A 27,746-nucleotide genomic window follows, 5' to 3' on the forward strand; every position below is an offset into this window, starting at 1 on the left:
ACATTCATTCAGTTGCCTGTATACGACTGGCCTCTGGCAAGAGTCCTAATAAAAGAAGAAAATAAGGGTGACTCATGAAAAAATAAACCAGAGATTAACCTGGAACAGGACAGTCAGTTTGGCACTCCTCAGCTGCACAGGTATGGTTCTGCGAACATTTGTTCATAGAAATGAGGTAAATTACCACTTGGGATGATCTAGCCTCTCTTTGTAGCTTATTTCACAGCGAAACGCACAATGTTTCCTTTCATAGGTGAGTTGAGATAAGCCCTCACGTACTCCTGAACACTGGAAAAATGCCTTCTTCCCAATCCAAGACTCGGCACAAAAAGGTTGGAAAAGAGAAATCGTTGAATTGTGAGAAAAAGGCAAGCTCCTCAGGAGATTCAAAGATCCACTGTGGGAGAGGGTGGGAAGGTAAGAGTAAAGGCCAGCTGGAGGACAAAGAGTCATTGCCTGAACAAGATGACACCCTTGAAGAGGTCCTCTTAAAAAGCCAGAGGCTGGTGAGTCTTCAGGGAAGCAAAGAAAATGGCCACAAAAAGTTATTCCAGGGGAAAAGAACCTACAAGAGAAATTATAAAAGAGAATCTGGTTTGGGGAGAAAACATGGAGAACAATTAGTGTCCAAGTTGGAAGGGAAAAAAAGAAAGGCCTGCAAGCAACAGGATATTACATCAGGACGAGAAGATGAGGACAGTAGTGGTAATGAGGAAAAGGCCATCACAACCAGCAAAACCCACAGTTTTAAAAAGAAGTGTGGAAAGTATTCTGCTGTTAGTGAAAAAGTCATGGAGTCAGAGTCTGTAAAGTCAATTGCAGTGCAAAGTGTGGAAGGTTCTCTTCAGAAACGTGACTCCTCACAGAAGGCACCCAATGCCAGGCACAGGGCAAAGCACACTGAGAATCATGGCTTTAAGGAAGCTTCTGAGCAGAAGTCAGGTTCTCAATCCCAAGGCAGCATGGCACAGGGAAAATGTGTGAGAACTGGGAAGAAGCAAGTTGGAAAACATACCAGGATTTTTGTCACTGAAAGTGCAGAAGAAAATATCTTGGAAACCTCAGATAACTCCTGCTCTGACTGCAGCAATGAAGGCCATTGGACTCATAAAAAAGGTATAAAAGAGACTGTAGTGGACAGCACTGCAAGCAGTGAAGAGAGGAGTAGTTCTTCAGAAGAAGATGGCATCAGTGAGAAAGAAGCCATGCTCGAAGATGCTCCTGTGGCTGAAGGAAAAGGCTCCAAAGAACTACTTGATGAAAGTAACAAAGCCTCTAATGAAACTGAAAGGCAGCAGGTGACCACAGATGGAAGGAATGAATCGGGGAATGAAGGCACCGACTTCGCAGGGTTGAAGGCAGAGGAGAAAATGAAGAAGCAAGATGGTGTGCCAAGAAGACCAAAATCTGTTCTAGCTGAGAGCAATGAGGAAGATGATGGTGTAAGCATTTCAGGATTCCAACTCAAAAGTCTTAAGAACAGAGAAAATGGCAATAATGCAGTAAGTAAGGAAAATATATTAGGAAATGACGAAGTTCAAGATGTGTCAAAAGATGCACACAATAACTCTGACGGCAATGGGGAGAACGACACTGAAGAGAGCATTGACAAAGGAAATGAAAATGCAGCAAAACCACCACTGCCCAGTGCTGTGAAAACAAAACTCCACGTTTGCCTTAGCAAAGTACTTCAAGAAACTGAAGGGGAGGAGAAGGTGAATGATGAAGGCAGCGCACTGGAAGAGAGCCCTTTGCTCTCCAAGCAGCAGATGACATTGAAAGAGCAATCTGGGAGGTGTGAGATTGCAGAACAAGGTGAGGTGGTAGGACACATACAGAGGGACAGTTCATCAGACTGCAGCAAGCAGGAGTTAGCAGCAATGATGCTTACAAAGAAATGCTCTTCTCAATCCCAAATCCTTCACAATCTGAAAAACAAACATAAAAATGCTGAGACCAAACTATTAACAAGCTACAAACCAAACCCTGTCCAGAAGGCTTTGGAAACCAACTCTGACCTGAAATGTATTGAAAGCATCTGTTCAAATCCCGCAACTCCAGAAATCCTCAGTACAAGGAAAGAACCCAGCATGGTTCAGAGTTTTGGAGAAAAAAGATTAAATCTTTCAAATATCTCAAGCTTCTCCATTATTACAAAGAAAACATCCGATAAGCAGCTCCTTCGCAAGAAGAAGAAAGTTGGAAAAGTTACTGGAAACGTTAAACTGAGTTCAGGCCAGACTTTAGAGGCAAAACAAGAGAAAGCAGAAGTGGTTGCAGAGGCACCTTCTGACAAAGAAAATGTGCGTGATGGGAAAGGATCCAAGTACTTGCGCACCCATTCTGCTTTTAGAAAGGTCACCAGCTGGCTTGGTCAAAAACCTGCCAAGAAAGTGAGCCTGAAAGCTCGTCTTCTGAGCGTGGCACGTGCAATTGGTATTTCAAGATGGCTCTTGAAGAAATTTGGGAAGAGGAAGAGGGGCAGCAAACCTTTTAGGTTCAGAAGTAGAGTGGCAATCCGGATTGTAAGCACTGCTGGTTGGGTTGGTCGGTCTGGCAAAGCCTTCCCTGGTGCAGCCAGACAGCTGAGGGAGGCTGAGTTGAGTGACAAAGAATTGTCTTCTCCATTAGGGGAGGGGAAAGGTGGTCCTAAAGTGGCAGAGGAAGTGGGACGCATTGATTTGCCTTCTGGGGATTCCCCTCTTCATGGAACCAGCTCTTTTCCATACCTACTTAGCTTGGATGAGGAAAACAACGATACCAAGTTTGCTATAGTATTTCCCAGAGTCCACAGCGTGGTTAAGACAAAGAGCAACTTATCCAGGGGGTCTGGGAATGGTTATTCCCTAGAGAAACTGAGATCTCTATCAGGCAGAAAACCTGTTATGCCTGTGCAACAGGGTCGCAGATTCAAATGTGACCTTCCCAAATCTTTGATGGATCAAAGCCCTCAGAGAAGCAGTGAACAGGGCTTCCTTCCACATCAAGAAGAGGATCCAATACGTACATCAGATTATTCCAGTGAGATAGATGCCAAAGAGGGCTCAGATGTCCTCCAGACCGCAGGGTCCATAGTCACACCTTGTGTTCACTGGTCTCAGCAGCAGGCTCAGGAATGTGACCCTGCAGCATGGCTGAACTCTGAATTGCTGCTGCCGCGACTAACCATTGAGAACCTAAGCAAATGGGCCATCTACAAGGACCCGTATCTGGCTAACAGCCATGTGATGAAGGTCTGTGAGGATCAGTGGGAGGCAGAAGACATCACTGACAATGTGCTAGAGATGGAATCCATGCAGAAACAGGTACAGGTGTTGCCTCCAATGTTGGAACAAAGCTGTACTTCTCCTGATTTTCAGTCATGTTTCTATGCATTTCAGGTGTACATGTGTGAAGACCACTGTGTAGAAGTTGAGGAGATTGAAGATCTAACCAGACTGGAGTATGTGTTGTCAGTGGTATTCTGCAGCTAATTCAAGGTCACAGGGGCTTGCTTGCTGACCTTCAAAGCTACTGTTGGCTCAACAACAGAAAGCACTTTATAGATCCCTGTCTAACGTGAGAAAATAGAATTAATGTGATGCATATCACAGCTGAGGAACCGATGCTCTGCCGTAAAGCTAAGTGAAAGACTGAATTGCACTATTTGGGTTATGGACCTACACCGGGTCACGTGGGGAGGAGCACATTTGCAGAGGGAGCTCCTGACTGCTGCGCATAGTGTGTCCTCAGTGAACAGTGAATCTGCTGTCACACACCAGGGCGTGCAGCTCATCCTAGTTAGCAGACTTCCTTACAGATGCATCTAGGGAACTCTACCTCTCCTGTTAAATGGTTCTCAGTCTTGAAATGGGTTCTAAAAAAAAAAAAATATATACTTTTATGGCTAAGGGAAATGAGGTTTAGAGGCTAATGTGACTTTTGTAATGCAGAGGAACAGAACTGGGAATTTGACATACCGTTCTTGTTGTATGAAGTGGATGGTAAGTCAGGAAGACTTGCAGGATGAGAGGCACGTGCCTACTGGCACTGTGGCTTTAGCGAGTCCTGTTGCCTTCAGTTTTGGCAAACTCAGGCACTACATCTTTAACGGCTTTTAAATCATAGGTTCGATTTAGTTGTCAAAAGAGAAGCACCTACCACTGCTTCTCACACGTGTCCTGCACCCCCTAGCCTTGCCATCCTGTTGAGATAAACAACTGTGAAGGCTGTGTTCAAGGAGGTGTTCTCACACAGAGATGGACAGGCTGGGTGTTCTGAGCTTTGGCTGTGCTGTTCTCTGATGTGTTTAGTCCTGGACATGTGGGAACCATGTGGAGGCAGTGAATAGTTTGAGATCTCAGCCTCCTGCAAAATCCTGGGGTGGGCAGAAAGGTTCATACTAACACTTGCACTTGAAGCTTATGGCTGACAAGTCCTTTCCTCTGTTTGTAGGGAAGTCTGTGAGAGCTCAGTTCTACTGTGTCTGAAGAAGAGGTTCCATCGCAATCGTATTTATGTATGGGTAGTGGTGGTTTGGTTGTCTATTTTTTTTTCCTTCAGTGCTTGTTCATTCTGAACAATGAGCTTGAAGAGAAAATAACTTCTATCATTGCATCAAGCTTTAATAATGCACCCAGTAGCTCAAGAGCTCATTCGTTACTGGGAACATGATAAGAAGGCTAATCATCCTGCTTTTGCTCAGAAAACAGGTAGCATGAAATATTCGTGGTAAAATCTGAAAGTCCCAGAGTTTCTCTTTTATTTTGGTATTTGTTGTCAACCCATGAGTACACTTGAGCTCAGTTTTAGCCTCAGCTTTTCCTACTGGAACTCTCCTTAGCAAAGCAGTTCTGAGTAAAAATTGTGGATCTCGAGAAGAAGCTTCAGAGTGTCTGCAAACATTTCAGTGTTGCAGTTCAGAGCTAGTTCTGGACAGCTAATTGTTGTTTTTTCCATTTACTGGCTCAGGTGTTCAAACCTGTGCTTGTAATTTCATGTGAAGCTTGGAGAATAGACAGTGACCAGTGGAGATGACCACAGACTAATGAGTGCCCACTTATCCCAAAATATGAATGACAGAGCTTTGAAAATGACCACTGAAAAATTGTGGTATGTCCTGAACAAGCTGACAGTATAGTCAGAATAGGCAGTATTCCTTTAAAGGTCATTTTAATTTTTGTGTTAATATATGTGTTTTGTTGCATTCCTCATTCAAAAAGTTCTAAGAAGTCACCAGATTTTTTTTTCCTTTCTTTTTTTTCCTCCTAGACTTACATTGGGCAAATTTTGATTTCTGTGAATCCTTTCAAAGACCTCAGTATCTACTCTGAAGATGTGGCTACCCAGTACCACCAAGGGACTCTCTCAAAAAATGCCCCGTATGTTTCTCTTTCTCAAATAACTTCCTAAGCTGTTCTGTTTGTGCTCCAGAAAGTATTTTGTTTTCTTCTGGTTGTCTGATAGAGCAGGACAAATGCCACAGAAAGTGAACAGTCCGTTTGGCAGAGTTGTAGTTGCTTGGACATGTAATGCTAGGGAGCTAAACTCTTTAGGTCAAGTTTATTCAGTATTGCTCGAAGGTCCTGAACTCAATGCCTGCTGGGACTGTACCTGGGGAGCTCTGGCAGGGCATGCTCCCTGCTGCTAACGCTGGTACTGCCCTACCAGAGCTAGCAATGCAGGCAGATTCCTCTAGTGCAGGTCATGCTGCTGGTGTTCCTTAGTGTGGCACAGAGCATCACTCAGGTTAGGCCAAGGAGGTCCTGGAGAAACCTGAACTTTGCAATACCTTGTGGTACTAACCTGATGCCAACAAAGAACAAAGCTCTGATTCCCCTGGCTCCCCACATTTCTCAGATCAAGATAGGGGCCCACCTCTAATGTAGATCACTGATGAGTAAAGTTTTGGTGCTGTATTTGTGAGGTAGAAATGTGAGCTCAGTTAACTGAGGTTTTCATTCTGTACATCTAGGCACATCTTTGCCATAGCAGAAATGGCCTACACGCTATCCCAGTCATCAGAGCAAGAGCAGTGTGTCATCATCAGGTAGGAAATAAGGGTACTTTTTTGAAGGCTCGTGAAGTTCTTTATGTAAGACTTTCATCTTTGTGTTTCACTGTCCATAAGTTTATCATTCTGGCTCTTTCATGAAGGCTGTCAGTAGAGAACATGAATAAAATGGATTTTTATTTCATTCGGTGCAAATACAGTTTGGATTTAGCTTCACATCAGTGTGGAGGAGTGGAAGAGAAGGTGTTTGGCATTCCACGATGGAATCTTATGTGGGCCCGTTTTGTCAAGTTGTCTCAGTGTTTCAAACAATATGTGATATATCTTAATTTGTTGTAAATCAGTACAACTCCACTGATTTACTGTAACAGGTCCTCTGATATGTCTAAATTGGGTAATTCGGTTTTGATACCAGCTTTCTTCCCTCTTGTTCCTCCAGTGGACACAGTGGATCAGGTAAAACAGAAGCTACCAAAGCAATTGTGCAGTACCTGACCATGCTGTACCAGAGATCAGACAATCACAGGATCAGACAGGTAAGAGGCAACTGAGATTGGCTTTATGCTGTGATGGTTAGGCAAGGAGTAGAAGCCAAAGACAGGGTAAAGAGGCCATACTGTTTATTTTACTTCTTTGTTCCTGTTTAACTGAGCTGGACTTTGGATGGCTTGTGGTTCAAGGTGAAGTTCCCATAAAGACATGAGGACAGCTGACGTATTGGTTGTTCTGTCTTTTAGTATCTGGGAGCCCTGATGCTGTACAGACCGCTGTATCTGTTTGAACAGAGAGATAATACCTACCTTAGAGACCTCATAGCTGTGTCTGGGAGGTGAATCTGAACAAACACAGAGCAGAAGTGAAGTGAAAGATGGTAGCAGTGTGAAGGTAAAGATCTCACAGAGCAACTCACCAGTGTCTAGAGATAATGATACCGAGATTAATTAGAAAAGGAACTCTTTAGCCAGGCAAGAATTATTTCAGTGAAGTAATTTTTCTTGGATTTTCAAACTAATAGTTACTTAAGCCTCTTTTGGGTTTAAAAACTCCTGTTTGCTACTGAAATGTTCTCACCCTCTTCTCTTCAAGCCCTGCAATGTTCTACCCATCCTGGAGAGTTTTGGGAATGCCAGAACCATCCTCAATGACAACTCAAGCCGTTTTGGAAAGCTTCTAAATGTCCACCTGCGACAGTGAGTTAAAGGAGCATCTTGGGATGCTGTTCTTCCCAGCTGTCAAGAGGTGCTTGGGTGAAAAAAGGTCTAGCAGTGCTTAGAGCTCATGCACTAGCCCTCCCTTCCCTACACTCTTGTTATCATCAGGATAGAAAGAGGGTGAGTTTACACCCCATTTTGCTTTTAGGTTTCCTCAACAAAAGAATAGATCTTCATGTCTCAAGATGAGTGATAAATTAAGAACATAACAATGGCTGAACTGGTTTATACCAAGGAGCCATCTAATAATGTTGTGTCTTCAACACTGTCTGCAAGTGTTCACTGAGACAGCAGTAAGAACTGGCCAAACATGTACAACTCTTTTCTCTAACACTCTGTTAGCTCTTAGTCATTTGCAGCAGCTCAGGAGTTTTTCTGAGACTCTTGTGGCTTTCCTGTTCCTCTTGGACTCATATAAACTTCATGCCTCTGTGACAGTTTTTGGCAAGTGTTCTACAGGTCTAACCAGCTCCATGAAGAACACCTTTTGCACTAAGCTGATATTTTCATGGAACTGTCTATTATAACCTCAAGGTCTCAGTCCTCAGCAGCAATGGTTAACTCGGAGCCTGTCAGTTTGTAAGTGAAGCTGGGATTACTTCGGCCTGTACACATCACTTTAATTTACCTACAGCGAATTTCATGTGCCATTTTCTTGCTCACTCACTCAGTACTGTAATGTTTGTCTGCTTTTATTCACAGTTGGCCTTCATCCTCACTGCCTTGAATAATTTCATACAATCAGGAAGCTTTGTCACATTGCTGTTCAGCTCCTCTTTTAGGTCACTTCTCAAATCTTGGGTTACATTCACAGGTCAGAGAACAGACACTGTGGAACTCTAGTGGTTGCCTCCCACTGTTAAGAGGATCAGCCATTTACTCCTCCCCATGTCAGGACCTTCCCTCTCACACTGTGGTTGCTTGTTTTCCCTGGAAGTCCCACAACTTTGTCAAAATCTTTTGGAAATTCATGTAGACTATATCCCTTAGATTATTCTTATCTGCAAATTTGTCATCCCCTTCAAACAACTCCAGGAGATTTGTGAGGCAGGATCTCCTTTTACAGAAACTACATTGACTCTGAAATCAACTATATATCTGCAGGTGCCCAGAAATCCAGCCCTTCATTACTCATCTGCCTGAGCTACATGGGACACGACAGGCTTAAAGGCCTGTAGATCCTTGCACGCAGCTTAACTCCAGGCTGCTGGCTGCATGGCCTGCTATTGCTGTAGTACTTGGACATCCTGGTTTTGGTCCAGTATCACTTTGTGCAAGATGCAATTAAATGACAAAACAAAAACCTGGTCCCTGTCCCCACAGGCTGTCAGCTTGACATGTGAAACGGGTGGGTAAGGTCAGACAGGGGAGTGGTAACGCAACAGCAATCAGATACAGCTGAAGGGAAGGGGCATGGTGTGTTCCTTGGACTATTTTTAGGAGAATCATTGAAGTCCAAGCTCTTTTGTATCCTGGAGGCTGTTCAGAACCCAAACTTGAATCTGTACTTTTCATAGCTGCTTTCTCTGTAATAGTCTGAAACAAAATGCCAGTGCTGGAAAGCTTCAAAATTCAGACCAAGTTGTTCAGACCATACCCTTGTTTCTCAGCAAAACTCCGTCTGCTAAACCCTCAGAGAAATGGATCTATAAAAATCCTATCACTAACTTCTGACAGGATCTGTTGTTGTCTTACACTTAGTGGCATCGTGGTGGGAACATCCATCTCCCAGTACCTGCTGGAGAAGTCTCGTGTGGTATTTCAGGTGAGGACTAATGAGCCCCTCCCTCTGAGAGAGGTTCCTCTCTCCCTATTCATATTTAATCCTAAATTTACTGTTAAATAACAGGAATGGGAATAAGTATGATAATTGCCTCCCATTTCTTCTGCTAGCAAGAAATATGTCTCCTCTGTGTAGCACAAAGTTATTGCTTGTTTTATCTGGGTAAAATAGGAGGTTGCTCTGTCTCAAACAGGTTGAATTAAGCCAATTACTAGGGATTACTGGAAGTTAAATCTTTCCTTAACTAATTTTTATTAACGTCTGGAATGTGGAAAAGGTCAGATATTGGAGCTGTGCGAAAGAGACTGCTCTCAGATGGAATGCTCTTAAGGCGTCAGTGAGAAACCTTGGAAACTTTTCAAATGAAGTAGTTATTGGGTGGCTTCTGGCCTCATCTTGCTGACCTCAGAGTTTCAGTGTCCTGCTCTTTGAGTGTACTCTGTAGAGTTTTGGAACTGGATATGAGTCAACTCTATGAACTGTGTCCCCTGTTAGGCCCATGGTGAGAGGAACTACCATGTGTTTTATGAGCTACTGGCTGGGCTGCCTGTGGAGCAGAAAGAGGAGATGTACTTGCAAGAGGCAGAGTCTTACTTTTACCTGAATCAGGTGAGTGAGGTGAGGATGCTCTGCAGCAGCTGATGGAGTGAAATAGCCCAGACATCACTTCTGTTTGGTTAGTGAGGCACCTAATAACTTTGCTTCTGTCCTGATGTGTCCATCACAAGACTATGCTAAAGTCTGCTCTGCCCCTTCTCACACCTGACCTAGGAAGGAATACCTTTGTCTCTTACGTGATCTTTTTCTCACCTTTCAGGCCCTTTCTGCTGCCAAAGTCTTTTAAAAAAAGGAGTTATCTCGTAGGCCGGTGGCTCCACCCTGTGGTGAAGAAATCCTTTTCTCATTGTCTCTTTGCACTTGCAGTTTATTGTGGGACTGAAAAGAGCAGGGGATCTGTCTTCCTACCTTCGGCAAAACACTTGCTTCCTTGACTGAGTCAATGGATGGAAATTTTAAACTACTGAAATGTACCACTGATTACAACTTATTTAAATTGGAACATTGTTTGCCAGGTTTATTGCAAGCCGTCACTTTGGAGCATGGTTTCTTTTGTTTAAGAATGTTTTCCATACTCAAAGAATTCACAGCAACAGCAAGATATTTTTCCTCAGCTGTGGGGGCCAGCTTTCCCAGGTGGGCAAACTCTTAACAGCAGCTGTAGTCATGTGAGGAATCCTTGAGGAATGATTGCTATCATCTTTCCTTCAGGCAAGGAATGGACAAGTACCATTAATGACTCAAGGATGGAGGGCAATTAAGGGCCCATCCCTTAATAGGGTGATGTTCCTAGTTGGCAAAGGATCTGTATTATAAATTAAACAACAGAGGAAACAAAAGCTCTTCAAGGTGATAGTTGACAGGAGTGCCTCAGCCTGCTGCAGAGAGCAAAATGGAAAAAGATCAGATCAGGAGAAAAGTTAGCAGAGATTGATAAAATCTCTCTTGGGTCTTGGTCTTGGCAAGAAGAAGCCCAGGGGCTCCCTGGACTTCATTCTTGTCCTCCTCTGAATCTGGCGATCAGCTGGAAACTTGTGTCAAACAATGCCCTTGTACCCAAACATTCTACAGACCCCCTTGACCCAGGATTTCTGTGAACTTTAGGGTTACACACAGCTATTAGGAGTGTCCTCTTGTAGAATAAAGCACAAGAAGAGTAAGAGTGATATGCCCATGTTGTAGTGAAGCTCTGTGGCAGAGGTGAGTGAGACTATAACCCAGGATGGCTCTTTAGGTGCACAGAAACTTATTTGCTCTGATTGTTTGGGGTAGCAACTCTGACATGACTTACTTAGGAGTAGATTCTGGCATCTCTTCTTCATTTAAGCTGCACTGCAGCAGTGGGCAAGGAGGAGCTGGGGTGCCTTTATTGGAACCATAACAAAACCAGCGTGTATGGCCAAAAGAGATCTTACCCTCAAAAACTCCAGAAAGAGACGAGACCGCTCTGTCATTAATGCTGAGCTCCTACTAGTGGTGTCTTTGGTCTTTTTATTTCAGATTCCTCCAGTCATAAGAACATTGAACTCAGAAGATCGCAGATGGTAGCTCAGCTCCAGCTTGGGGCAAAAGGAGCTGACCATGATTATCTGTCCCTATTCTTTCAGGGCAGAGCATGTGACATCCTAGGGAAGGAGGACAGTCAGGACTTTCTGGTCTTGGTGCAAGCTCTGGAGGGAATCAACCTCTCTGATGATCAACTGACCTCCACCTGGGCTGTCCTGGCTGCTATTCTGCAACTGGGGAATATCTGCTTTACCTCCTATGAGGTACACTAACCCTTGGCACTTGGGAATGGGCTGTTTATCTCATGTCATGGGGCAGGGAACATTATTCTTTACTGAAGATGGCATCCTTTGGAGACTATTCTGTTCTTTTGATATTAGGCTCTGGACTGACCTATGCAGGGACAGAAGATGGGAGGCAATCAAAGGTCATTAGAGCTTGGGTGGCTCTTTGAGGAGCCAAAATGAACCTAGATGCTGGTGTTTTGCCCAGGCTGTGACCAGCTCAGTGCAGCCGAGGTGCTGTTGAGAACGTTAATACTAATGGAATCTAGTATCCCATCCATAGCTGAATCTATTGTTCTCTATTATTTAGAAAGAAACCTATGAACATGCAGCCATTGCCAGCGACACTGAGATTCAGATTGTGGCCAATTTGTTGCGTGTCTCAGCAGATTTCCTGCAAAGTGCTGTCACTCACCGTGTCACTGTGAGTACCTTTTTGGTGATTACTCATTCATCCTGAAGCATGGAATGCCCTGGCCCAGTGCTCTGTCAGCAGAAGGGCCACCACCTTAGAAGGTCCAAAATCTGAGAGGTAACAACAGGAGTAAAATGGTTGCTGTGCTGGATCAGTGATGTGGATGGGCTGAATCCCTTAGGGCAGCTATATAAATGGCAGAACTCACATCTAGGAGGGCTGTTTTCTGACATGAGGTGGCTTCAGGCTTAACACTTTGGCCAGCTGACTCCCACCCTGAAATGTGGCAACAAAATTCTGTTTTTAATTTTTCCTTTGATGCCTGGGTAAATTTTCAGGCCAAATAGAAAAAAAAACAACAACATTTATTAACTGGGCTGACTTCCTTGTGGATTTAAAAAACCATGTGTATTTGTGAGATAATAACAGTAAATTCTGACTCTGTATGTATCCAGGTGACATCATATGATCGGATCTTCACACCTCTGTCTGTAGAAGGAGCCATTGATGCCAGGTGACTTCTGTTGCTGTTGTCTGGGTTGGCGAGATGCACCCAAGGGTGCTGTCTTTGCAGTAACTGGTTAACTGGTTTTATTCCCCTCTCCTACTCAGGGACTCCATTGCCAAGACTCTGTATTACCTGCTCTTTGAGTGGCTGCTGCTGAGGATCAATGAGTGGTTGGCTCCCTGCGAATCGGACTGTGCTGTGGGCATTGTGGACATACATGGTTTTGAGGTGGCTTTTCCTATTCTTTTGGTATTTTCTGGGCTGCAAGTGCATGTGCTCATTCTCCTCGGTCACTGCCAGAAAAGGGAAGTTATCTGATGGGTGTGTTTTCTTTTTGGTTTTGATTTTTTTTTTTTCTTTTTTCCACAAAGGAGATAGTAATTGTACCATGTAATGTAGATATCTGTGTTCAGTGGGGATTTTTTTTTTTTCCAGAGGCACTAGACAAGTTCTCCTTCAGGGTGTGATTTAACACTTTTACTGTAGTCTCGTTATGAATTGCTCTCTGAAGGACCCCGTAGTCTTCCATGACTGTGACACAGGTAGAATCCTAAGGCACACAGGATGGGTGGATTGCAAGTAGTATTGGTGTGTAAGTGGAGTCTAGGCAGTTAACAACCTAGTCTCGAATAGAGTGGTTTCTGGTGCTCCCACCATGTCAGGCTTGAATAATACCTTTGCATGGACTGACCAGTATGATGCTGCATAGACTGAGGTTAGGATAGCATCTAGAGTTCTGGGTGAGGAATTGTTACCCTCGTTGCAGGTGTACACCCATGTCTTTGCCCCAGTGAGCTCCTGTGGGCTTCCCAGACTTGCAGCAAAACAGGCAGAGCAGGGGCTTAGAGTAATTTGTGCTCATCTCAGCCTGTGAGCTTTATACTTAGGATTCCTGTTAATATCTGTGTATTCTGATGAATGCTGAAAACAATGGAGTGTATACATGTGGGGTGTGCATCCAAGAGTAGATATCTTCTTTGTGCTCCTTCATAGTTTGTCTTGCCTCTTGCTGTTCAGCCTCGTCAGTAAACCAGGCTGAGCGCCTGCAAACCAGACATAAGATGATTTGAATTTCTCAGGTTCATTCACACTTACTGATCAGAACAAGCTGCCTGAACCAGCAGCTTGTATCAGCACCATCTGGTGCTGTGCATTATTCACAGAAGATGCAGCCTCCTGGGAGGGCTGTGGGTTGGAAGTGATGGTGTCTTTTTGTCTTTGCAGGATCTAGGTGTGAACAGCTTAGAGCAACTCTGCATCAACTTTGCCAATGAGCATCTTCAGCATTTTTTCAGCCAGACTGTCATTGCCCAGGAAGAGGTAAACGGAACTCACACCGGCAGGTGAAAGGCAGCACATATGGAATGAGCTGAAGCAGCCTCAACTGGAGAGTGTCCTGTAACAGTGAAGGAGGAAGCTGAATGGACCTGTCCTTCTTAAGCAGTACCCATGGAATCATAGTCTAAAGAGCTGGCTATGTAATATCTTTACTAATTCTGCAAATTAAGGAAAGGGGAGTTTGGTTGTGCCTTGCTCCCTCTTACATATTTTATAAGTGAGCTGGTCAGGATCAAGGACCCCAGACCCTGATAAAGCCTGTTTGGTAGGTTCATTGTAGCATTTTATGTACTGGTCATGTCCACTTGGAGATGAAAGTGTTATTTATCAGACTTATTGTGTTTTACAGTTCACTTTATCACTTTGCTTAGCCGCCTTCCTCTCTTAAATTAGGAAAATCATTAGTGGCTTCAGAAGAAATTTCATAAGACAAAACCAGATCATTCTAGGCAAGTTTCTAACAGCAGTGAACCTGATGAATAAACTAAATCCCTCTACTAACTCCCTGCATTTGTTCTTGTTTACATGGCTGGATCTGCCTGGTTGGTCTTTAATGTGCAGGAGGAATATAGCCAAGAGCAGTTAGCTTGGATTCCTATTTCCAAGATGCACAGTGAGTCATGCCTAGATTTCATTGCTGCAAAACCCCATGGCATCTTGCGTATCCTGGATGACCAGACTTCACTGACTCAGGTGAGAAGCTCTTATCCTCTTATGTGATCCCTTTCACAGGATAGTTATGGCAAGGCAGTCATACAGATTGAACAGGGACTGTGTTTGCATAAGTATTAGATGTTTTTATCTTTGGTTTAACAGTGGCTTTCCAGCCTACTGAATATGTTGCAGCAGCAGGAAACATGTTTGTCATCTCCTTTACAGGCCACTGACCACACTTTCCTCCAGAAGTGTCATTACCATCATGGAAACAGCCCTTGGTACACTAAGCCCAAGCTGCCTTTGCCAGTCTTCACTGTGAAGCACTATGCAGGTCCTGTCACCTACCAGGTGAGCTGGCAGGGAACTCTGAGCAGTTGGAGCAATAGGCCATCTTGGAAGCATGCTGGGGATGTCCTGATGGACCAGCTCCAAGTGTTCTGAACAAAGCCTTCTCTTTGTAACTGCACATCTCTCTAGAGCATCAGTTTATTGGAAACAAGGAGATTCTTGTTATGAGAGGCAACTAAGCTGCCTCTGGGCAGAAGCAAAATAGGTAATGGCCTCAGCTACACAACAGCCTACATCGCTTGTTTCAGAGCCCTGGAAACCAGGAAAGCTGTTGCTGCTGAGAGAAAGTGAGGGATCAAAGCCTGCTGGGCAGTGTGAAGGGCAAAAGGAGCAATCTCTCCTAAAAGCAGAAGTCATTGGCCTCTCCACTCTTGGTGACAGCAGGAACAGCAAGTTTCATTCTCTAGGGCTTTCCCCTTGTTCCACCTCTCCAGCTGTCTGCCTCAAGTCAAAGTGTGTATAAGAGTGGTGTTTGCCTGTCTGGCTGGTGGTCTGAATGGTGCATTAAACCAGACTTTGCCTCTGCAGGTCCACAAGTTTCTTAATAAAAACCGTGACCAGCTACGTCCAGAGGTGCTGGATATCTTTTCTCAGAGCCGCCTCAAGGTACTGTAATGGTTCACGATGAAGACCTCTGTTGCAGACACCTAACTATCCACTCATTGCTTTCATGTGAGAAGCAGAAAGATCCTGGTCCGATGTCAGGAGAACCTGGAGAAACTGTGAGGAATTTTGTTCTACTGAAGGACACTTGGGAACTGAGTAATTTGTCTTTGCCTGCAAGTGCTGCATTTTGTATATAAAACACACACACTGCCTGAGGATGCAGCTGGGTTCTGGCACTGCTAGTTGCAAAGGAGAATTGTCCTCCAGTTTCAGATAGAAGAGATTGTTCTTTCCATGTAGATCAGGGAGATTTGGTCATTTCTTTGTTTTCACAGGTAGTGTCTCACATTTTCCAGAAGGCTAAAGCTGCCTATATTCAGCAAAGGGAGCTGGGGGCCAGAGGCAAAGGGCTCAAGCCTCAGGCCTCCACACTGGTGTCCAAATTCCAGCAGTCTTTGCAGGACCTCACAGACAAGCTGAGGAGGTGAGAGATGCTTTTTTGGTGCCATCCCTACACTGGGCTGATTGCTGCACCCAGAATTGTGTGAGGTCTTCCCAGGCTGGCACAGAGGAGGATGATCAAAGATTCTTCCTTCTGTTTTGCAGGAGCCATGCCTTTTTCATTCGGTGCATCACCCCTAATCCCAAAAAGGTAGGGCAGCACCCTGAACTCCTTATGGATTCTCTCAGTCCTTGAAGTCCAGTCCTCTCCAGCAGCTCTCCTTTCACATTTGGGGTTTGGACTTCTTTGCTTCATTTGATAGCTTGAAGCTTTTCTTCCCTTTTCTCTGTCACCCTTCCCTCTGGCCATGTGAGCTGACCACATGCTGGAGGATAAGAAGCCAGTGTCAGTTGGATGCCAAAGGATGTGTTGGGTTTTGTGTTCCACTGCCCATAGACAATGGTGAGATCTAACCCAAGGACAGGACAATAGAAGGAGACCATTTCTAAACTCTCTGCCCTCTGCCTCCTTTATTTTTTCTTTGTTTCTTGTTTCATGTTTTTCTTCTGACTTATATTCACAGCTGTCAAATATCTTTGATGTGGAGTATGTCACTTGTCAGCTGCGGCATTCTGGGATACTGGAGGCCATCCACATTAGAAAGGAGGGATACCCAGTCCGTCTTCCATTCCAGAACTTTCTAGCCAGGTACAGTAGTGTACTGGCTTGGTATTCCCCAGCCACCCAAAGCCCTTGTCAGTACATTGTTATTTGTTCTCCTCTGAGGAATTCAGTTACAGCCCTGGCTTCATCATATCAACATCTCATCTTCCAGGTATGGCCTCCTGGCTGGGCGAGAGCGCAACTGCTTGGAGGAGAGAGAAGGCTGTGCAGCAGTGCTGTCTCACGTGGTGGGGAACCCCTCAGATCTCTATCAGATTGGAGTAACAAAGGTGGTGCCTATAGAGAATCTCATCTTAATTGCACAGCCCCAGCCATCTATTCACTGACTGTCAAAGGGCAGAGAGCAGCTTGGCTCTCTGCCCAAAGAGGGAGAACATTGCATGCCTTCACCTCCCTTTTGCTTTGCCTCTTGTCTCAAATATGAAGGAGGGATTTTTAGCATTTCAGATAAAGAAACAGGAGACTCTGGCTCTAGGCTGTTGTAGTAGCATGGCCAACTCCTTTGTCTACCCAGAATTCCTTAATGGAGATCTGGGCTTCTGCCTTTCCTGCCTTCTAGCCTCCATCACTCCCTTATTCCCTGTCCTCCACAAATGCATCCATCTCTGTCACCTGCACCTGCGCCTCCTGCCCTCCCCAATTAAAGGAGTGCAGTTTCCTTAGCAGGGAGCCATAAAGGCTGCAAAGAGATAAACCAGCAGCTTTTCTTATTGATCAACTCTTAGAAAAGCTGGCTGCTTTCCTCGTGGGTCAGCAGCTGTTCCCTTTGCCCAGGTCTTTCTGAAGGAGAAGGCCAGGCAGCTTCTGGAGAGACAATGGAACCAGAGGCAGAGTTGGGCCATTGTTACTCTGCAAAGGAACTTCCGATGCCTCCTTCGCCGCAGACGCCTCCGTATCCTCCAGGAGAAAGTCACAATCATTCAGGCTCACTTCCGAGGTTACCAGGCAAGGTCAGGAGTCAAAGGCCAGGCAAGGTACAGCTCTTTGTCCTTGCCTAGGACAGCAAAGTGGAGATGTGCCTGACCAGGCCCCTCATGTTGGCTTCTGGCCTGCTCTGCAGGAGGGAATGCTGTTACTGGAATGGTGGAGAAGGGACTTCCTAGCTTGGTTCCCAGCACTGAGCAGAGGTTCCAGGATAAATACAGCTGCTGTCAAAACTGTTTTAGTAGCTTGCCTGTGCTAAGGCTGATATTGTGATAGGTAGAGTAAAGGATGTAGGGAAAACATCTAGGAGAGGATCAGGCTTAACACAGTGAGACCAAACCCGGACGGCTGATTGTATTGATGTTCTGTTTGGCCCATACCCTCAAATTGAGCCCACAGTCTGCCTAAATTTTGTTGATGTTTCCCTCACTAGCTGTTCTCTTCTCACATCCCTCTAGGAAGCGTTACAGGAGACTGAAGAAGACTTTGGTGCAATTTCATACCATGATTTTAATCTCCAGACCTTTAATTCAAAGGAGGAAGCACTGCCAGGTGACAACACTCTTCTCAGGATCAGGTGTACTGCAGGAGCTATTTCTGCCCTAGGTGGAGCTGGTGACTGGGTGAGGCCAGGACAGGGATGGCTTTAGCAAGTTTCTTGGAAATGATCCAGTGAGGTGTCCTTCACTCTCTGGCTGACATAAATGTAGTCAAAAGAAGGAAGCACAAAGACTGGACCCTTTTCTCCGTAGACGAAGTTCAGAATTGGCAACAGTAGTACAAATGCAGCTGACTTGCATGTCTGTGTATATGAGCTTCTCTAGGTTGCTCCACACAAGATGTGAGCTTATTCCATCTTTGGCTTCCAGAGCTGCTGTTCTGCTCAAGCTCTGAGTCATTCATCTTGAGCTTTTAGTTGTTCCATTCAATTTCTGGTGTTTTCCCAGATGGTGACTGAAATGCAAGATTTTTTCAGTCCACAGTTATCCTTCCCTGGCCCATTACAGCTGTCTCAGGCTGCTGAAGTCTTTGGCCTTTTGGAAATAAGCTGGGCCCATAGTTGGTGTGAGAACAGGATGGCAGTTTTTTGAGAAGATGGAAAATTGTGTGCAGGAGAGTGCCATGGTTCTGTCAAATGGGTTGAATGTATTTTGCACAAGCTATTAAAAAGAAAATTGAAAACAGGAAAACAGACCACTCAGGGTAGCAAGTAACATGCCTATAGCTGTCAGCTTCACGAGGGAGGGACCCAGTACTGCTGCTGGCGTGACTAGCAAAGGATGATGCAGAGAGTTAAGGTCAGTGTTGTTGGAAGACTGCAGAGATTCCTTCTGCCACGCCATGCCCAGAGCAGTGTGTGTTTCTGTTCCTTTTCCTGCCTCTTCCTACTTGGACAGGATCCAGCTTTTCTTTCTCCCAGGCAACCACAACAGCACAGCTCTTTTGAATCTGTTTCGGTTCCTCCAGTGTTTGCTTGCTGAGGTCTCTGTACATGCAATAGCCACAATAAAGGTCTCAAAGTTCACCTGCTGCAAAGTTCCTCCTTTTCCCCCACCCCACAGTCCTGCCCTTTGGACTTTAGCATGCCTACTGTCTTCTCAGCCCAACCCTCATAACCTCCCATCTAGTCACACCATTCTGCAACATAGACAAGCAGGAGAGAGAAAGGGAGAGACAGAGACTGCCCTTTTCCATCTCGGAGTAGGAGTCAGGTGAGTGGTAAGGCTGGGGGACAATAGAATGGATGGGAAAGGACAGAGTTGCAAGGGACTTTGGCTTTTGGTATCCCTCCCACTCCCTCTAAAGGGATCCCTCTCCATGGACAAGTTTGTCCAGCCATGTTCGGGCTGTGTTACAGTGTTCTTTGATGCTGGAGGAGGCAGGTGACTATTTCTGACAGCTTCTGAGTGCTTTTGTTGTGAGACACATCAAATGCCAGGCAAGGGAGGAAAGGTGCCTCAGGGATGCTGGGCAGATGGTGAAAAGTTTTTATCTTGAATTGTGTTGTGCAGAGCAGGTGGTGTTTCAGCAAAGCTAAGGGCTTTGCCTGGGCATCCCCTTCTAAATACACTATGTTGAGTTCCAAGAAGGCTCTGCAGCTGTTCTAGCATTTTATCTGCTGGAGCAGGACACCAGCTCCTGCCTATCCACTGAGTCTGCCCCCAGAAGTAGGTGCAAGTGACCTCATATACATCTTTTCCTACCCCCCATCCTCCTTTCATCTCTCAACAGCTGGAGTTAGAGGAAAAGAAACGAAGAAGGAGGTCCCTGGTCAGTGGTGACACAGAGAACGGTCCCAACCAAAGAATGGTAAGTCGTCAAGCAGTCTGGGACAGCCTGAGATAAAACAAGCCAGGCTCGCAGGGTGTTCCCTCTCCCCTGTGCCTCCTCAGCCAGGTTTGCTGGGGAACAGCAAACATCTGGAGAGTGTACAGAGCCCACATGTATGCTGGAAACCTAGCAGCAAGAATGCAGTTTAGTCTGGTATAAAGAGCCTTTTAATACATAATTATCTCATAAGTTCAGTGTTTCCCAATCTCTGGGCATAGTCAGGCATCATAAAGTGGTCCTGAGGCAGAATACTGTATTTGTTTGCAGTGCTGGACTTGTTCTTTGGAGCTGAGAGGAAGAGTATTTTTATAAACATGCTCTGTTGTGAAGGATGGGAATGAGACAGTTCTGCACAAATATATTTGTGGAAGATGTTGTAGAGAAAGGGAGATGTTAAAGGTTTCATGACAAATTAATTGCATAGCCTACAGGGTGTTTAATCTGTATCGAACACTATAAGTAACGCTGCTAACTAATGTCATCGTTTGCATGTTTAGACGGGGCGTACGTTTGCTGTGATGTGTGTAGCGAGGAAATCCGAGTTGACATAATCCCCAGTTGTGCACAGATTTGTCAGTAACAACCACAAGAATACTTAGCGCTGGGTGCTCTTGCAATATCACCTGCTTCCTCAGGTGTGGATCCAGGGCTGTGGAATTTCACAGTCCACTTCATGAATACACCATTGAAAAGCTAGATTTAAAGTCAATTATGTCTTATTATGAGCAAAATCAAACTGATCAAAAAAGCTGTGAATCTATCTGCAAGCATTGCTGGGAGTTTATGCGGAGAGAGATGTCAGAATAGTATGGTGGTGAGTAGAGGCTTTACTATGCAGATCTTAAAAAAAAAAAACCAAAACCCAAAAGCTTGGGCTTTTTGCCTGTGGCTTGGGTTCTATAGTGTCTTAATCTGAGTAGTCCTGTCTGAAATACCCTGAACTGATGTTCTATACAGACATTGACGCTGATACACTGTGTTGTACTGTCCCGTTTACTTCCTACCTTGCACAAATGCATGCATCCTGCAAGGTGCAAACCAGTGAAAAATCAAGGCTGGCTGGCCAGATTCTCATCTGAATTACCCAAGTACAGATCTGAGCTTCCTTAAGAACCTCCGAAATAGTGGTGTGCATCAAAGATCAGAATCAAGTCTCTCTTTATTTATGCTGTAGCACTCCTGGATACTGAAAAATGAAAATACAAATGGTAGAAAAGGAGCAGAAGGAAATGGCCCTTAACGCTTCAACTGCAATCTCTTATGTCCAGTATGCCAAACGTGTTAGTAATGGGAGATGACTCAAAGCAAGTCAACTTTCCTGTCACTTCCCCCCTGTGGCAGTTGATTTTTTTTTTTTTTTTGGTTACTCACCTTTCCCTCCTTTGCTGACACATGTCATATACCTGTGTTAATATGATACTTCCCTGTTTGTAATGTTTGTGCATGTTGCATAAGCAGAAGTTACGGGGTTTGCTCAGATGCTCAGTCCTTGTTCTGGCCAGCTTTTCCAAGGCAGCTTTACCCAGTCTCATCAGATCAGCTCAGGGTTTGTATGTTGTCTCACTGCTGGTACCCCAGTGACTGACTTGCTCACTCTTTCCACAGGATGTGGGACTGCTGGAGATCCCTGCAGAGCTTGCTGCCCTCCTGCAGGTAGCTGAAGGTGAGAAATCTTTTGTCCTTCCCTCCCTTTCCTGCACTGTTTTACTTTACTGTTCATTTCCTTGTTTTCTAGCAGTTTAAGCATGTGCTTGCTCTACCTGCTGCCTGTCAGGTGGATTGTGTTTGATTTATCATCACAGTGTAAATATGATAAAGGCAAACGCTGTCATGTATATTGCTTCCCAGAACGACAGAGCGGAAAAGCGACCTGGGCCAGTGGGCAGAGCACTAGATTAAAATTCAGTACCTTTGTTACTTTTTCTTCTCTTTCAAATTGTGCTCGTAGAACTGATGACAGTTATGGTGCAAAACTTTTGCTCAAAGCTATGTGGCAGCAAACTGTTAAAGAACTCGGATCTCTTGCAGAGCTGGATGTCTAGAGTGTGAGAACTTAAACCCATCTTTTTTCTACTCAAAAATCTTTAAAGAAATTGAAGGGAAAGAAGTCAAAACTACAGTTTTGGCACTTTCAAAGAAATGTTTTTGGTTTTTCCTTAAAAACTTCTCTTCAAAAGCAATTGTCTTTTGCAATAGAAGTGGATAGAAACAATGTAACAACTTAAGGATGTAACAATGTAACAACTTAAGGATGCAACAATGTAACAATTAAGGGAAACGTTTTCCTTGAGATGGAAAGTTTTTTGTTTTGTTTTGTTTTCAAATCACCAAAATATCACTAACTGAAGTAATTTCCCAAGTTATTGACCTGATCCTGAGTTAAGTTATTTGCAATTTGGTTTCCTCTGTAACTCTTAGTACAATGTGTATATTTAAGTTGAAATAGGTTGAGGCAGAATTTACCTCTTGGTGTTGCTATAGCATCTGACAAGATGACAGCTGTACCTTTGGCCTTCTGCATAGTACAGTAAAAGATACATTCAGGCAGAAGAGTCTTGTGAATTGGAGCAGACTGTGCTCGAGTCTCAGATACCCTGCGCTTCGTGGCGTACCCCTCTAGTGACTGTCAGCTGGTCTAGTGAGCAATGTTACCTAGAGGAGCTCAGGCGATAAACCAAACTGAAACTGCTAGAAATGAAAGCTGACGGGACCTAAAGAGGGAGGAGGAGGAGGAGAGCAAGAGCATCAGGGTACGCTTTGGTTTGGAGATACAGGAATGCACAGAAGCTGTGCTGCACTGAGAAATCTCTTCATTTAGGAAGATGTTTGCTCCTTCATTAACCATGATAAATCCCTCATCCAGTGTCTCATCATGAAAACCTCTCATTTACTTGCTGACTGAACACTTGTCAGCAGTATCTCTGCATAGGCTCAGTGTTTCCTACTCCAGGTGCTGACTGCTCTCTGGGTGTTACCTAGAGATAAGAGTCTGAAAGATCACAGCTGTAAAAGCTCTCTCCTGAATTTAGGCCTTGTGGTGTCAAGGAAGTGAAGATGTGCCTGCTTGGGGGTTTAAGGCAGCAGGGGTGGACCAGGTGTCTCTGGAACCAAGAGGCTGGTACAGGTGCTTGGGCAAAGTTAGATGCATGTTAGCCATGTGTTGCACCATGAGTCAGATGTGTTCTGGCTGCCTTTCCAACTGCTACAACAGAAGACCTCTTTCTCTTGCAGATCAGTACCGAGCACAGTCCAACCAGATCACTGAGGCATTGCCCCCAGAAGTCAAGGTCAAAGATGATCTTTCCCTTCCACCCACCATCAACAGCTATCCTTTTTCCTCCTTCATTAAGTCATACTTCCAGGTGGGAACTCTGTTCATCTCTCTTCATTGCTTCCCCACTGGGGAGAGACACTAGTTCTAGTTACAACTAGGAACCAACTCCGTGTTTTTGTCCTTTTATTTCTTTGTAGAAGACAGATTTCCCTGCACCTGGTCAGCCTCTGCAGCAACCCTTAACCCGTCTGGATGCTGAATACCAGGAGAGTGCACTTGAGATCAACAAACTGGTAAGAGAGGTCTTTCTTGACCAGGGCCTTGTTGAAGAACAGGTGGGCATATGACATTGTTTTGATGCCTTCATACAACAAGATGCTGGTGGTGGCTGCTGTTCTCACAATACATGGTGTGTTAGGAGAGCAGGATAAATTGCTCCTTCTAGGCACCGGAGCAGTCTGGCAGAGATGACATGCAGCCCCTTAGGGTTGCTGGGTTCTTGCTGAGACATAGACCAGTCATAGGCCAATGGAATCAAAGTGAATTGCCTCGTGACATAGCCTCAGAATTTGGCAGGGCATATAGGAATTAGACTGTTAAACCTTAGCTTCCCAATATTCCAGATGCAGTAGCAATGACAGTATAAGGGAGCTTTGTCTTCTCAAGCACTTATTCTTAACTGCCAGTCATAAAAAGTTTTATTTAACCCAAGTCTTTTCCGTGATGTGGTTTATAGTAAATATATTGATTTCATCTCAGACATACAGTTGCTTCAGTACACAACAGGGGACAGTGACCTGTGTATAAAGGCTGGAAAAAGGCAGGGACTTTGTTATCCATAAAACTACACTGGAACCACACCTAATTCTGTAGTGCTTGTGTGAAGAGGATGGTGTTATTTCAGCTCTGTGGATGTGAAACATGCATTTCTTCTTAAAAATGATAATGTCAACTCTCTGAAAAGAAAATGAAACTTCAGGTAATTTCTAAGTAAATCTAGTAATCTTTTTGAGAATTACATGTAATTAAAATAAGCCCATTATGAAAGGTAATACCTAAAAAGAGTGTCTTGTTTTGTCCTAATGATCCCAATTATAGAAGAGCATAAGCTTCAATAAAATCTTGTGAATAGGATTGTGTTTAAGCAGACTACTGTTATTTTTCCTGAAGATCAAACATAATTTTTCTCCATTGCTAATTTAAAAATATAGCTATTTCTTTGGCAAAGGCTTTAATACATAGGGATTTACTACAAAGAATTCCATAGAACTAAACAACCACCATCTCCTGTTTTTCTCAGTGAATCTCTGATACGCTTACTACCATTAACCATTTTAAGAAGTGTTGTTCTCTGAGAAAAAAATAGTCCATCACTCATAAATGTCCTTTCCAAAGCTACCCATGGTGCCCTTAAGAAAAATTTTAATCTAGTGATATATTGAAGAGTAGGGGTTGAAAAAAATTATTCTGTAGCTAAGGGTGAGACATATGGATTACAAAAGCATTGAAGATGTTGGTATGCATAACCAAGAAGCTGAATCTGCTCAAGTGAGTTAGTTGAGATACCACATTTCATCCTACTTGGTATAATATTAACTACAGTGAAGTGTTTTTAACACTTAACTGTCAGACGCTGTTTCCTCATGTCTGGCTCTGAGCTTTTGACAAAGATCAGCCAAGCATCAGTTTGTTTTCTGTACCTTTACAGCTAGGCAGCCTGTGGCCACAGGCACAGTGGCAATAGCCTAGGGCAACTTGCTTGTGTGTCTGAGCTCTGCCCAAAGCAGAAGTATTTTGCACAAGAACAAATTCTGAGTCAGAGACATAACTAAGAAGAGGCTGAAGTCATCCTGACTTTTAGTCAAGGTCCTATCTCAATGAACACTGCCTCTCAAATTCCTCAGAATTTGGGTGGTGCACAAAACCTGAGAACAGATCCTGATCTCAGTGTTGACTACTCTTCTTAGGCTCACAAACGCCCTGGTATCTACGACCCAGATTAACCCTTTGTCCCAAACAGTGTTGTGAGGTGACACAGCTAGAGCTCTCTCTTTTTTTTTTTTCTTCTCCTGAATGCTTCTAGATTTTGCGGTTCATTGGTGACAAGAATCTCCATGGCTGGCAGGAGATACTTCTGGGCAACTACATTGCTGGAAGAGGTTTGAATAATGTGCCTCTACGCAATGAAATCTTCAGCCAAGTGGTTGCCCAGACATGGAAGAACCCAGACATGGAGCACAGCCAGCGAGCTTGGGTCCTGATGGCGACTTTGCTGAGCTGCTTTGCCCCTTCACCAGCACTGGAGAAGCCGCTGCTGAAGTAAGGAGAAAAGACCTAGATGCACTTTCATTAAGGTTGAGATGAGCAGTGTGCTAAAGGCAGTTCCCTTTTCCTAGATTTGTGTCAGATCACGGCATGGAGGGCTACAATGCTGTTTGCCAGCGCAAGATCTTGACAGCAGCGCAGCACACAGAGATAGACGCTACTTCCTCTCGGGCCTACCCTCCCACTCAGCTGGAGTGGACTGCAAACCAGAGGAGAGGGAAGATGGTGCTGGATGTTCATACCTTCAATGGTAACTCATGCTTCTGCCCTTCCACTATCATCTAGTCCCTAAGGACTTTTCCAGTGCAGAAATCAGCATTCAGAAAATACTTCAGCTTAGTAAAGAGGGATCAGAACACTCATTGCGGCTGTTCTAGTTGTTCATCTCTATGGGTCTAGTTTTCCTGTTACCCGTTATTGCATATCCCAGGTAGCAGCAATTGCTGCCTTTGTTACAGGTACTTTCTGCCTTTTTCCCTTCTCAAATATTGGCTTATGCTGCCTCTTGAGTGCTCAGAAGCTCCATGAACTGGATGCAGAGCCTCCTTGCTCTGGCTCCTTGGTGAGCGGCATGGTGGCCCAAGCAAACCAAGACACTGTGACGGTTTTCAGCTGTCAGGCTGGAAATGGCAACCTGTGCCATCAAACTGTTATTTTGGGTGTGAATGTGTTCATGTGGAGCCCTCCATCTGCTTTCAGTCCTCTCCACCTGTCCCCTTCCTCAGGAGTGTGTGAGACTTTCCAGCTGGGCTCTGCTTGTCCCCTGCAGAGCTTACGTATTGCTTTGGGTCCTGTAGTGGGTGCTGTGGTATTGACTCTGTTTTCCGTGTTAGAGGAAAAGTTCTCAGCTGAGGTGGAGTCCTGGATGACTGGGGAGCAGTATGCAGCCTGGCTCCTGAGTGCAAGGTACTGCCAGAGGGAGGGAGAAGATCTGGGTATGTGAAAGAAGTTGTCACAAGTTCTAGTGTTCAGACTGGTTGGGGCTGCAGGCTAGAATTTGTGTTGTCAGATGAGGAACAGCCACTCCCCACGCATTCTGGCTTGTGCTCTCTCCTTCACCCGCCTGATCTTAGGGAAGGTTTCCCTGCACATGGCAGGAGGTTTGGAACTAGATGATCTTTAAGGTCCCTTCCAACCCAAACCATTCTATGATTCTACAATTCTATCTGTGTGCATGAACTATGGGCCTCTTTAGGAACAGAGGAATCACTGGTGTGATCTGTCAGAGCAGCTTCAGAGAAAAGATGCAAAAAAAAAAGAAGGACATCTTGAGTGATTCTACTTTATTCTTGACCTTGGGCATTTAATTGTTGATTCACACCCTAAATGTTAAGGACTTAAGCCAGGATAGATACAGCAAGAGGCAACTGAATGCAATGTTTTCCTTTCCCTTTCCTCTGCCTACCAAGACACCTTGTCTCTCCTTCCTTCCCTTGTTATCAGGGGCTGTGATAAGAAGTCCCGAGGGTGGTCTATCTCCATGTTTACTGGCAACACGTGGCAGGACCTGCTGGGCTGTGACTTTGTGCTGGACCTCATTGGAGAGATGGAGGAGACCAGCAACCTCAACAACACTTCTCAGTCCTCAGCTGAGTACCCCATCTCTCCTGAAAGGGACAGAAGCTTCCTCCAGAGCTCTGACCTGGATTCGTAAGTCACCTAATCCTCCTGCCCCACCACTTGTGGTCCTGTCACCTGGTGACTCGTCTTCCTCTCAGCACTCCGTGCTGTCTTCATCTCATTTTCCTCTTCAACAGGATCCCTCCTGCTCCAGGCATCCAGGCCCCTACCTTCCCACCACCTGGCCTGCCGCCAGAATTCCACAATCTCCATCCAGGTAAGATCTCTCCCAGGACAGTGGATGGCACTGAGAAGGGCCAGATGGGCCCCATGCAAGGAATCAGAGCAGAGAGGGAAACAGGTGATTCTTCTTGATGTAGAGCAAGGAAGGGCTCTCCACTCCAAAACATGACTGTCTCATAGGTACTGGAGACAGGGGAATGTTCCTTGCCTGCCTTGTCGCTAGACTTCTCTCTGCTCTTAGGTCCAAGATTCAGAGATGACCTGAGGGCCCCTGTAGGCTTGGATCACTATGTGGATGATCTCTTTAGCACTGTGCTGCATCAAGGCTCCAGAGTACCAGTAAGTCCTTTGATGTTCCCTCTTACTTTCTCTCTGCACCTCTCCTGTCCCTGAGACTCTTGAGCGCGCCTCTGCCTATTCACGCTGCCTCTGCTCAGCTCAGATGTGCCTTTGGATGGCTCTCCCTCTGTGAGGTCTGTCTCTCTGAGCTCAGATAACTCTGTTTTTTCTTGATGCAGGATATGGAGAACAGGGAGAGTCTGACTGGACGCATGAAAGGAGGTGGGAAGATTGGACCCACACAGAGAGGAATCTTTCCTTCTACAGGTCTGTAAGGGGATGAGACAGCTGGGAACACCTGTGGGGCTATGTAAGCTTCAGTGAGCACAAGTCAGGGAGTCCCTTAAATGCTAATTAGTGCATGGGCTCAACTGATTCATGAGGAGCATTGGTCTGTAGAGTAGGTCATCAGAAGTTG

At 44.9% G+C, this 27,746-nt stretch overlaps 1 protein-coding gene across 1 annotated transcript in view; it reads left to right on the forward strand.

Annotated features, from left to right (window-relative positions):
• The first annotated feature begins 962 nt into the window (after positions 1-962).
• The window catches only part of MYO15B (myosin XVB), a 44,944-nt gene continuing 18,160 nt past the window's right edge, over positions 963-27,746 (forward strand). Inside the window, exons 1-33 of the mRNA XM_086624330.1 lie at positions 963-3,305; positions 3,381-3,442; positions 4,435-4,498; positions 5,251-5,360; positions 5,954-6,028; positions 6,408-6,528; positions 7,079-7,182; positions 8,905-8,968; positions 9,482-9,595; positions 11,152-11,313; positions 11,645-11,671; positions 12,378-12,485; positions 13,482-13,577; positions 14,157-14,288; positions 14,475-14,600; positions 15,129-15,206; positions 15,542-15,690; positions 15,813-15,858; positions 16,232-16,356; positions 16,484-16,601; positions 17,107-17,282; positions 17,715-17,808; positions 19,489-19,566; positions 21,193-21,250; positions 22,819-22,949; positions 23,059-23,154; positions 24,945-25,180; positions 25,258-25,436; positions 26,020-26,092; positions 26,630-26,836; positions 26,944-27,023; positions 27,231-27,328; positions 27,508-27,595. Coding sequence (XP_086480456.1) covers positions 963-3,305; positions 3,381-3,442; positions 4,435-4,498; positions 5,251-5,360; positions 5,954-6,028; positions 6,408-6,528; positions 7,079-7,182; positions 8,905-8,968; positions 9,482-9,595; positions 11,152-11,313; positions 11,645-11,671; positions 12,378-12,485; positions 13,482-13,577; positions 14,157-14,288; positions 14,475-14,600; positions 15,129-15,206; positions 15,542-15,690; positions 15,813-15,858; positions 16,232-16,356; positions 16,484-16,601; positions 17,107-17,282; positions 17,715-17,808; positions 19,489-19,566; positions 21,193-21,250; positions 22,819-22,949; positions 23,059-23,154; positions 24,945-25,180; positions 25,258-25,436; positions 26,020-26,092; positions 26,630-26,836; positions 26,944-27,023; positions 27,231-27,328; positions 27,508-27,595 — 5,818 coding nt within the window. The remainder of the gene's footprint in view (positions 3,306-3,380; positions 3,443-4,434; positions 4,499-5,250; positions 5,361-5,953; positions 6,029-6,407; positions 6,529-7,078; positions 7,183-8,904; positions 8,969-9,481; positions 9,596-11,151; positions 11,314-11,644; positions 11,672-12,377; positions 12,486-13,481; positions 13,578-14,156; positions 14,289-14,474; positions 14,601-15,128; positions 15,207-15,541; positions 15,691-15,812; positions 15,859-16,231; positions 16,357-16,483; positions 16,602-17,106; positions 17,283-17,714; positions 17,809-19,488; positions 19,567-21,192; positions 21,251-22,818; positions 22,950-23,058; positions 23,155-24,944; positions 25,181-25,257; positions 25,437-26,019; positions 26,093-26,629; positions 26,837-26,943; positions 27,024-27,230; positions 27,329-27,507; positions 27,596-27,746) is intronic.

This window comes from Tauraco erythrolophus, chromosome 20 (assembly GCF_009769465.1).
Source record: "Tauraco erythrolophus isolate bTauEry1 chromosome 20, bTauEry1.pri, whole genome shotgun sequence".
Taxonomy (NCBI): Eukaryota; Metazoa; Chordata; class Aves; order Musophagiformes; family Musophagidae; genus Tauraco; species Tauraco erythrolophus.